At 36.2% G+C, this 12,205-nt stretch overlaps 1 protein-coding gene across 3 annotated transcripts in view; it reads right to left on the bottom strand.

Moving 5' to 3' along the window:
* Positions 1 to 12,205, bottom strand: part of MED13 (mediator complex subunit 13) — a 99,373-nt gene that overhangs the window by 43,143 nt on the left and 44,025 nt on the right. For all 3 annotated transcript variants that reach the window (XR_009246944.1, XM_058676068.1, XM_058676069.1), the window contains exons 10-11: positions 7,689 to 7,902; positions 6,752 to 6,833 (exon numbers count right to left, since the gene is read on the bottom strand). Coding sequence is in view for 2 of the 3 variants with exons in the window: in XM_058676068.1 (XP_058532051.1) it covers positions 6,752 to 6,833; positions 7,689 to 7,902 (296 nt within the window). In the remaining variant the exon portion in view is untranslated. The remainder of the gene's footprint in view (positions 1 to 6,751; positions 6,834 to 7,688; positions 7,903 to 12,205) is intronic.

The raw sequence follows: 12,205 nt of genomic DNA, 5'->3' as shown, positions 1-12,205 counted from the left end.
GCAGATGAGACATCTGTGTTTCTCTGCCTTTTTGAAGTAACTATTTAAATTATCAAGGGTACTTAGTAAAAATTAAGATTTTAAAGTTCTACTTGAGATGCTCCAGAGTATGATAAATGGTCCACATTCCCTAAAAAAATTAAAAAAAAAATTCTTCTATGCACTGTTTTACTCTTCAAATGCCTATAATAACCAGGCTGAGCAAGGCTAGAGACAGGAGCCCTAAACACAAATCAGGTCCCCCATATGAGTGGCAGTGATGCAAATGCTTGAGCCATCATCTGATGCCTTCAAGGTGTGCATTAGCAGGAAGCTGGGTCAGAAGCAGGGGAGTCAGGACTCCAACTAGAAATACCAATGTCAAGTGGGCAGTTCAATCAATCAGCAGCCTAACTACTGCACCAAATACTTGCCCCAATGGTCCACATTTAGAAAAACCTGCACCAGTGGCACAACAAAAAGACAAAAAATTTCCATCATCTGAGGAAATATCCTAAGAGAGGATAAATAGGCTAAATAAAACCATTTATTTCATTCATTTGATATGCATATATACTGCTGAATGACTCAATTAAGCTACATTTGCATGACCTCACATACTGTTTCCTGGTGAGTATAATTACAATTCAAACATAATAAACTTTCAAAAATACAACAGACTACGATGGTTACCATGACTGAGTTTAATAAATTTTTTCAGCTTTACAATGGTATGAAAAAATGCACATGCAGTAGAAACTATGCTTTGAACTGTGATCTTTTTCTGAACTAGCGACATGTGTCATGATCCTCCTGTAATGCGGGGCGTCTGCAGTGTGTCACTCCTCCCATTTAGTCACAAGATCACAAGGCCAAGCAACTGATACTCTATAGTATACTGTGTTACCAGTGCCTTTTGGATAGAGGTAGTCCATAAACTATTTGACATACTCAACACCTCATTTTCTTTTTTTGTTGTTGTTGCACAGAGAGAAGTTTATTTGCGAAAGGACCAGGTGAGCAGGGAAGGAAGAGGGAAGGGGAAAGCACCTCCGGAGAGAAAGTCGGGAGGTGGGGTGCCTCTTGAAATGGGAAGGAGAGAGACACCCAACACTTCATTTTCTAAACGCATAATGCACATGTATATATATAACACACACGTATATTTATATACATATCCTACTTACTAATAATTTACTCCCTATTTTTGAGTACAGAAGTTTCAGATTACACATACAAGTGAGATCATAGAGTGTTTTATTTAATATAATGTACCCCAAATTTACCTATATTGTCATAAATGACAGTATGTCCTATTTTAGTCTGCATGGTGTTGTAGCAAGCTAATACTAAGCCTGCAGCATTTGTATCCCATAAGTGCCAGTTCTAGTTCTGCCTACTCCACTCCTGATCCAGCTGCCTGGAAAAGCAGCAGAGGAGAGCCCCAGGCCTTGGTCATGTGGGAGACACAGAAGAGGCTCCTGGTTCCTGGCTTCTGATTGCCATAGCTCTAGCCATTGTGGCCATTTGGGAAGTGACCAGCATACAGAAAATCTGTCTCTCCTTTCTGTAACTCTGACTCCCAAAGAAAATTAATAAATCTTTAAAAAGTAAAACTAAAGACTGAATTACATTATCTATTAAATACGTGTATGTGTGTATGTACGTGTGTTTATGAATAACACAATTTGTTTAGTCACTCATCCATTGATGAATATTTTGACTATTCTTAATAATGCTGCAAAAAATATGAGCGCCAGATATCAGTATGGATAAACTGATTTCACATCAGCAGTGGAACTATCACATCATATGGCAGGCATTTTTAAAATATTATCGAACATACACATTTTGAAAAAACTGCAGAGATTTAAGATTTCTGCACTAAAATGAATCTTCAATTCAATTTTCCACGAACTTTCTCAAGTACCTTTACTATTCTGATTTCATGAAGAAACTCTACATTACTTTCCATGATGGTTATCCTAATTTATATCCTCACCAACAATGTATAAGGGAATTTATTCTGTTCACAAAGCAGTATAGTTAGGAGATGTTTATTCTGATACAAAACAATTTGAATCTATATATATTTTTTGAAGCATACATTTCTATGAACTTTTTAAACAACCCTTCTCTCCTGTTTCTCTGCATCCTCACGAATACTTGTTATCTTTCAACTTTTCCCTAATGTCCACTTGGTATGCCACTGGAGTCTTTACTTACACTTCCCTGATGGTTGGTCACATTGAGGATTTTTTCATACACCCATTGGCCATCTATCTGCATGTCTTTGTGAGAAATGTCTAATCAGGTACTCTGTCCATTTTTTAATCATACTGTTTTCTTGTTATTGAGCCATGTATCCTTTATACTTTGGATATTAACCTTTTATCAGACAGTTCTCCACAGTTTGCAAACATAGTTTCCCATTCCATAGGTTGTCTCTTCAATCTGTTGACTCTTCAATTACTATGTAGAAGCTTTTTGGCTTGATGTCAAATATGTATATTTTTGCTTTTGTTGTCTGCTTTTGGAGTCATAATGAAAAAACCTTTACAAATATCAGTGACATGCAGCTTTCTACCATCTTTTCTGGTAGCAGTTTGTAGTTTCACATATTAAGTCTTTCATTCATTTTAATTAATTTTTAATGATTTATTCATTAATTTGAAAGGAAAAATTAAGAGAGGGCGGTACAGAGTAATTTTCCAGCTGCTGGTTCACTCCCCGACTCCCCAGGTGGTCATAATGTCCGGAGTTGGCCAAGCCAAAGCCAGGAGCCTGAAACTCTGTGTCCTAGTCTCCTCTGTGGGTACAGGGTTCAGGTACTTCAGCCATCTTTTGCTATTTTCCCAAGAAGCTGACTGCAATAGGAGCAGCAGGACTCGAACTAGCATCCACACAAATGCCAGCACTGCAAAAAGCGGCTAAACTCACTGTGTCACAATGCTGGCTAATTCAGTTGGTTTTATATGCTCTAACAATCAAATTTCATTCTTTAATATGTGGATATATAATTTTCATATAACCACTTACTGATTAGATTGTCATTTCCCCACCATACGCCCTTGGCATGTTTGTTGAAAAATCAGTTGAAAGTAAACGTGTAGATGTTCTTCCAGGCTATTTTGATCCACTGGTATTTGCGTCTTTCTTTAAGCAAGCACCATGATGTTTTATGGATAGCTTTATAGATTTTTCAAATAAGGCAGTGTGATGCCATTATCTTTTTTCCCCCCTTCAACTTCGCTTTGAGAAAGTAAGTGTATGGATTCCTGGTAAAGAGACCACCTGGGGGGGGCCAGTGCGATAGCGTAGTGGTTAAAGTCCTTGCCTTGCACACGCCGGGATCCCATATGGTTGCCGGCTGCACCCGTGTGTGAGGCCCAGATGAGCTCCTGGCTCCTGGCTTTGGATTGGCCCAGCTCCAGCCATTGCGGTCACTTTGGGAGTGAACCATCGGATGGAAGATCTTCCTCTCTGTCTCTCCTCCTCTCTCTATATCTGCCTTTCCAATAAAAATAAATAAATATTATAAAAAAAAAAGAGACCACGTGGGATGCCCACATTCCTTACTAGAGTGCCTGGGTTGAAGCTTGAGCTTCACTCTCTGAGGCCAACTCCCTCTGCTACACAAACTGAGAAGTAGCAGGTGATGGCTGACTTAAGAAAATTCATTCTTGGGGTTGTGTTCCTGGTCTCCAGCTTCAGCCTGACTCAGCCCCCAACTTCCATAGCCATTTGGTGAAAGAATGGAATAGGAGATCTCACTCAGTCTCTCTGTTGTTAAAACAAAATAAAGTGAAATAATTTTAAAATGTACTTGAATAAAGACTGTTTTAAGGTTTTTGTACTTCCATCTGAATTTTAGGATTTTTTTTTCAACTTCCACAAAAAAATCTTACAGTAACTTTGATATAATTAAATTTGTAGGTCACTCTGACAAATAACCCAAATCATTCAAACAAATTAGTCAGAATCATCAACTAAATAAACTTAGTGAAAGCTCATTTGTTCCTTGTTCAGATACACTTTTCCTTTTCTTCTTTTTGGTTGTCCAAAGACTGACCCTCTCCAGTCACTCAAATGTTAAAACAAATCCTTTTCCCAAAAGAACTTATAACAGAAAATAAGTTCCTCTACCCTCAATAAAAGTTAAGTGTGGGTGGGGCTTGGCCTAGCAGATAAAATGCCCATGTCTCTCTCATATATTAAACAGACATGGGATCAAAAAGATTTGGGATCAACATTCCAACTCCAAATCTTGAATCAAGCTTCATGCTAATACATAACCCTGGAAGGCACAAACTATGGCTCCAGTAACTGGATTCCTACAACTCACATAGGAGAGCAGGATTGTGATCCTGGCTCTAGGTTTCAGCTTGCCTATTTATTTCAACCATGGTGAGTGTAAGGAGCTATTCCAATACCCTTCCCTGGACGGCGCCATTCCTTCTTCCTCACAGCTCATGAAGTTCGAGCCGGCCCAGCTATCCACCAATCGGATGTAACCTGGCTTTCCACCTGAATCCCACCTCCCAATCTTTCAGCCCCCTCCCCAACTCCGCCCACTTGCCAATCATCCCTAGGCATTCACCTGCAGGCGCCAATCCCCTGGGGGCCTGGCCTCAATCCCTCCCAATCCCCACCCCCTACACCTGGCAGACAAAAGCCCCCCCCCCCCCAGGTGCGGCTCGCTCTCTTACCTCTCTTACCTCTCTTATCCCTCCCTCTCTTATCCCTCTCTTATCCCGCTCTTACCCTGCTCTTCTCTCTCTCTCCCCTTCCCTTTTTTCTCCTCCTGATTTTCACCACCTCTACCCGTTCTTGCCCCGTTGGAATAAACCTCCAAAGATACCTCGTTGCGTCTGGTGTGTGTTTCAGCTCACGGTAAAGAACCAGGTTGTGGGAATTAGCTGCGCGTAATAATATCGTAATATCGTATGAACTAGAACTCTACAAATCTTTTTAAATAACTAACAGTGAGCATTTAGGAAACCAGAAAATAGTAAATCACTCTATTTCTCAAAACAATTTTTTATAAAACATTAAATAGTATATGATATTGACTATAGTTAATAAAAACATATTTTGCTATTAGAAATTGGTAAGTTTTACATTTTCTTACCACAAAAAGATTAGGTAATGCAAATATCAGCTACCCAGATCAGTGATTCCACTGTGTGTGTGTGCACATATGCACATGTATATATCAAAATATTAACTTGGAGTTATGACACCTCTGCCCCACAGAGTCCCTGGGTTAAATTTTGGCTCCTGTAGATCCTGGAATGTGACAGTGCTAACCTAAACTATCTTCCCGCCACTCATGTGGGAAACTTGGACTGAGTTCCTTGCTATGAACTTCAGCCCTGGGCCATCACAGCTATTGCAGACATTGTAAGAGTGAACAAATGTTAGATGGGAGTTCGTTTTCTCTCCTTCTGTCAATTAAAAATAATTAATTGTAGTAAAAATTATGCTGTACATTAAGAATACGCATTTTTTCAATTAAAAATACAACAAATAATTGTTTAATGAATAATTAAACTGTGTCTATCTCATTCAAAAAGGGCATAGGTTAGACACTTTCAAATAGCATCTCGTCTACTACAAAATAGTGCCTACACCTAATAAGAATGCTTACTGAATTATATGGCCCAAGAAACAGCTCTCCTAAACTTGTGTGAAAAGGAAAAGATGTGTTTCCATAAAGCTTAATTTAAAAAATGAGTTTTTAGATGTGAGAGATCTTAGGTGATGATTTTATCCAATTTTTGCACCTTAAAGAACCACTTCCATTTAAGACAGAAGGTGGTTGGCATTTTATCACAGCAAATTAACCATCATTTGAGATGCCTGCATTCCAGAGTGCCTTAAAACAAGTCCCACCTCCATGTCCCATCAAGCTTTATGCTAATGAACCAGAGAGGAAGCTAATGAGATCCAAGTGCTTGAATTCCTGCACCAACAGAGATGCTCCTAGATTTCCTGGCTCCTAGTTTTGACCTGGCCTAACTTTGGTTGTTTTAAGCATTTGGGGCATGAACCAGTGGTTGAAAGATCTCTGCCACTCTGCCTTACAAACTAACTGAATATTTTAAAAGTTAACGATTTCAATCACCTCACCATGTTTCTCCCAATAAAAATAAAATCTACTCAGGCCATGTTGGGCATAGTATGTAAAGCCTGTGTCTGGGCAACAGTTCATAACCTAGCTGTTCCATTTCAAATCTAGCTCCCTGCTAGTATGCCTAGAAGGGCAGCAGAGGATGGCTCAACTGCTTAGGAGGCCAGGGCTGAACTCTGCAAATACTATAACTTCTTACAAAATCTCAACAAATAGCAGGTTGTCTAAACCTTTGTTCAGTGGGAGACTGGAACTTTCTGGCTCCTACCTTTTGATGGGCCCAGTTCTGGCCACTGCAGGCATTTGGGGAGTGAGTTAGGAATCAAAGATCTACCTCTGTCTCTCCCCTTACCCCACTCCTACCCTGTGTAGTTGTTTTTCAAAAAATAAATAAACCTTAAAAAATACATTTATATATATATATATTCATAAAATATTTAAAATATATATTTATATATATTTTATATTTTATATATAATTTATATATAAATATATATAAAACAGTAAATCTGCAACTTTAAGGAAGAACTCTGAAAAGTTATTTAATTATGCAAAAAAGAATACTAAATACCAATAAGCTATCAGTCTGTAGTAACAATGCTGGAATGCAAAATTTTTATTTGGGAATCAAAGTGTTACCTTGCTTGACAGATGGACTAAACAATGACATAGCATCTTCTTCATGTGATAACACTGTTACAGCAGATGTCCCATCTTCCATCTGCAAACAACATTACATACTAAATACGTAATTTACCAAAATAAAATTACCAATTATTTCTTTACATGTTAACCATTCTGCTAAGTTTTCTACACATATTATTACTAATTCTTACATTTTACAAGTAAACAATGAAGATAAAGGTAGAGATATCTAAAAATAATATGTCCCAGAAAATGATCAAATAAGTAGTGGTAGTTGAGATTTAAACCCAGATCTACAAAATCCCCAAATCTGTGTTTTTTCTATTACACTTGCAGTCTTTCCAGCTGCTAATGTCTGCATATATACAGAACAACAACTAAATAAAACTTGGTGAAATTCTTTCTATGAAACATCACAGAGTAATTTTTTCAGTTTTATAGCTTTCAATATTCACATTTGTATGTAAGCCAAATTTCCTTCCTATTGATTGTCATCTTAATTTAAAATATCTTACTCAAATAAATATTTCTATGTCTCATACTTACAATAAATATTTATTTTTAGGGACACTGCAATTTCCTGACTCACAAATCCTAAATGCCATATATGTTTTAACTCACATATTTTATCTCTGAGAATTGGTAATCCACTTGCAGTATACTTTTAACTTACTGTCAAAAAATCTACCTAAAAGTTTTGATTTTAATTATGACAGAAGCTCATGTATTCTCAATACAACTAATTTTAAAATAAACAAGATCTTTTCATCAGAAGCATCCATATTCTATACCACATGCCTGATTCATATATTCCTTCCTCCCAAAATCTATTCTTTTCTCAGTTTTTTCTCAGTGTGATAGCATGTTACTATGTAAGAGTACTATTAAATCATCAATGACTCTTCAGTGTACACTTGTTTCTCTGACTTACCTTGTGTTTCTTTCCAGTTTCTCTCTCATTGTTTTGTCTATCTTTTTTATCAGGAAAAGGGAATTCTTCATCTCCGTCAACAAATGCATATGGATCAATTTTAGGTTCCTGTTCTGCATCAGATGCTATTGCTGAAAGATACTGATTTTTAACCTGATATTGCTGTATTAATTCATCAGAAACTTTTAAAGGCTTCTTACATTGCACCATTAACCTGCATTTTAAAAAATCAGAAATTTGTATTTATTATACAAGGACACTTGAAACTTTTATAATTACTTAGTATTATCTAAACTGAAATACCTCACGTTACAAATGGAGAAAATAAAATATAGAAGGCTTACATAATTTACTGGTCTCAAATTTAGTAACAGTTAAAAATACAAGTTTTCTATATAATTCAAGTTTCCACCTATAAAATACTTTTGGTAACCTGCTCTGCCCTCAAGCTCTCAAGCACAATGACTTGTCCAAATCCTCTTAGTGAAAGGGAAGCTTAAATCTAAATTGTTCCAGGATGGTGACTCACAGTATAGGGTTTTAGAGACAAGATAATTTAATATAAGCTATATATTTATGCAATAAGAGTACCCTTTTCTGACTGCCACCAGTGGATATAATCAGAGTTCAAATCTACTGAAGTCCTGATTTGTATTTTATGAATAATTGTTACTATTAATCTTGGCAAGATATATTGCAAACAAAGTGGTAGTTCAGTTCAAGCACCTTTACTTTATAATCACACTGGAAAATCAATTTTTACACAATCAGTCTCTGGTTTCACACAGTCCAAGAACAATGTTTCTATCAATTCTCTTGATATATTAATGAAATTACAAGGGAAGACAGACCAAGAGAGATAACAGTGAAGTTGCAAAGATAGCTAGTGGAAATGAACTGGCCAGAGAAGTGAAATCAGAAAGATGAAAGATGGAAGTAAGCTTATCTGGAAAGCATCAAGATTTTTTTTATCAGCAAAGACCAGTGTGTTTATACTGTAAATACAAAGTTATTAGTTTCTGATTTGTATAAATCACTTTTTGACTCTCAATATTCTTGTCTCTCAGATTTACAAAGCTATAGTTCAAAGATATTACAACAGTGGGAGCCAAGCTTCTATAAAGGATATTTTCAAAGTCGTGCAACGATTTCATTGACTAAAAGTCTAAATTCTACAATATTCTGCTAAAGCCTTCTATGACCTTACTCCCTTTTTCCTCTCCAGATCCATCTCCTTCTAGTCTATTCTCTTTTCCCTCACAGTGCTTTTATTAGCTTCCTTGATTTTCCTCAAACAGGTCACATTCTTGGCTATTTCTTTTATTTGGAACATTCTTCTTCCAAATCTTTGCATATTCAAATCCTTTATTGCCTTAAATTTTACAGAGGTATTATCTTCTCTATGAGCCCTTATCCTGATTATCTTGTTTAAAATGGAAAGATTACCCAAATGTCTAAGCAGTAATACCCTGCTGTATTTTCTAGCTTCTAAAATATAACTTGCACATAACACCCATTCAATAAATATTTGCTAATAAACAGATGAAACCACAAAGCCACAAGATTGACATACTTTCGATTTAGTAATCCTAAAATACATAACTTTGTACTTCTAAATAAACCATTTTTATACATTACAAACTACTGAGATCCTGCTTATCTGTTTAGAACTGAGAGAAAAATTATGTAAGGTTTAGCTGCAAGGAAGGTATAAGGGTACTTCAAAAAGTTTGTGAAAATGAGTTTCAAAATATTTTATACCGGGCCCTGCATGGTAGTCTCACTAAAGTTCTTGCTTTACAATCACTGGGATCGCATATGGGCACTGGTTCGTACCCTGGGTGCTCCACTTCTCATCCAGTTCCCTGTTTGTGACCTGGGAGAACAGTAGAGAACAGCCCAAAGCCTTGGGATCCTACACCCATGTGGGAGACCCACAAGAAACTCCTGACCAGCTCAGCTCTGGCCATTGCAGCCACTTGGGGAATGATCCAGTGCAGGGAAGATCTTTCTGTCTTTTGTTCACTCTGTAAATCTGACTTTCTAATAAAATCTTAAAATATATATATTTTGTGCCAAAGTAAACAATGTTAGTTCCTTTTTCCACAAATTTTCTTAAGCGTCCTTGTCTTTGCCAGCCTAAAACTCCCTGAAAGTCAGAGATGTCACAGCTCATTCATCTATTCACTAATATCAGCACTAATAGTATTCTAACCCCTATTAACCAACAGCAAAAGAGGCACCAAAACAAAAATTAATCTCCTAAATCTGCTATCAAATATTCAACTATCATTATTGTAAATATGCCCCAGATTTATCTCAAATACTAAAATGTCAGTCTAGAAAACTTTCCACCATGGCAACACAATACTAACACAACTTGTCAATGGGGATATTTTATAACTGATCATTAAAATAGCATATTACATAAAAATTTAAGAACAGCTCTGTATCTCATATTAGACTTTAAATAACTGCTGCGATTACCTATAAGACATTTTCTGACACAAACCATATCAAAATAACATTTGTATCTATTTGGACAAGTTCTTTAAGTATTTTATTTAAGATTTACAATGATTCTGTAAGATAAGAAATGGACGTATTGTCTCAGATTTTGATGTAGGAATTAAATACAAATGAGTGATTTGTGGGTCAGGCACAGTGGCACAGCAAGTTAATCCTCCACCCTTTGGCACCAGCACCCATATAGGCACAGATTCTAGACCCTGCTGATCCACTTCTAATCCAGCTCTCTCCTTGTGGCCAGAGAAAGCAGTGGAGGACAGTTCACATCCTTGGGATCCTGCACCCACTTGGGAGACCTGGAGAAGGCTCCCGGCTCCCAGTTTTGTATTGGCTTAGCTCTGGTGGATGAGACTATTTGGGAAGTGAACCAGCACTCAATCTAACTCTCCTAAAATCTGCTTTTCAAATGAGAATAAATCTTAAAAAAAAGAAAAATGTTTTGCTGAAGTCATTCAGTAGCAATGTCAGGCGTGGTAAGATTTCTAAGCATTATATTCAAATATCTATTCATCAGAACCACAGTATAAAAAAACCCCATCACGCCTAGCTTAAAAAGCATTAGTACTGTTTGTGTAAGTAAATAAAAGTTATGTTTTTCTATTAAGCTGTCTTCCCACAAAACCAAAAAACTGTCACATTGTTTACATAGATAGTTGCTAAACTATTGTGCAGCTAATATTGTTCAAAGGACTAACGTTAACACATAGTTTCATTAATAATGAGAAAACCAAATGCATTGCCTAAAGATGACTTTTTGTTATTTTATTCAATAGTTCTCATAGACATTAGGAGATGCAAAGAATTTAATGTAGTCATTAATACCAAAAACATCAAGTTACAATTTAAAAATATAAATCATTTACATTACACATTTTTCATATTAAAATTGGTAAAAATAAAAATAATTTTTTAAGAGATGCCATTGTTACTATTCACTTGCATTGCTTACATATTCTGCTGTAAGTAAGAATAACATGCCCCTTTCCTGAAAGAAACTTCCACATATAGCTAAATAATAAACTACGGAAGTAATTTCAACTATAAACGAAGCTAAGTACAGATAAACTGGAAAAGGGTCAGGTACGGCTATGAACAATAAGCACTGGAAAACCCAGAGCAAATTCAAATTACTTTTATATTATTCATTGATTACATGTCCTTCCTGTCACTATGACAACATACTATTCTATGAGATGCTGGTTTCAACATGGCTTATCGTAGTATATGCTTTTTTACTAAAAATCTTTTTAGAAAAAGAATGACAATATTTTAAGACAAAAATTATAGGAAGAGATAACCTATGGAAGGAACTGTAAAAGAACAAATGAATTTAACAAATCTCAAAATTCTTTTCTTTTCTAAAATAGGACTTTTTCTAGTACCACTCCTATATACAGTATAAATTCTTAGTCAAACTAGCTATTTAAAGAATCATATTATGAAACCATTTTATAACAGATATCTAAAAAAAAAAGCATTCAAAAACTACCTGTTTGAACACATACTATTCATTCCACAAAAATCTGGTAGACCACCAATACAACACAGGAGCTGCTTCTAATGATTAACATCATGGTTAGGATAGCTTGATGTGTTCTCACCACAGAACAAAACGAGACTAGAATTATGCTCAAGAACAGTCTCTTGGCCCAGGATTTAGAAAGGTTTTATCTCTGAATCAAAACAGTACACTCCCTTAACCAAGCACAAATTCTACTAAAACTAAGTATTGGGGCCGCCACTGTGACATAGTGGGTTAAGCCATCACTTACAATGCTAACCTACAAGTGGTGGTTCTAATCCCTGCTGCTCCAATTTCAATCCACCTGGGTGCTACATGTGCCCAGCAGAGGATGGCCCTCTAACTCTGCTTTTTAAAATGTATTTAAAAATCTTAAAAAAACCAAATAAACAAAAAGTTAAGTACTAAATCAATGGAGGAAAGTTACTGAAAAACAAATACAATGCTTTTGGGGTAGAAAAATTGC

Source organism: Ochotona princeps, chromosome 17 (assembly GCF_030435755.1).
Source record: "Ochotona princeps isolate mOchPri1 chromosome 17, mOchPri1.hap1, whole genome shotgun sequence".
Lineage (NCBI taxonomy): Eukaryota > Metazoa > Chordata > Mammalia > Lagomorpha > Ochotonidae > Ochotona > Ochotona princeps.
This window is presented reverse-complemented; position numbering and strand designations above follow the sequence as displayed.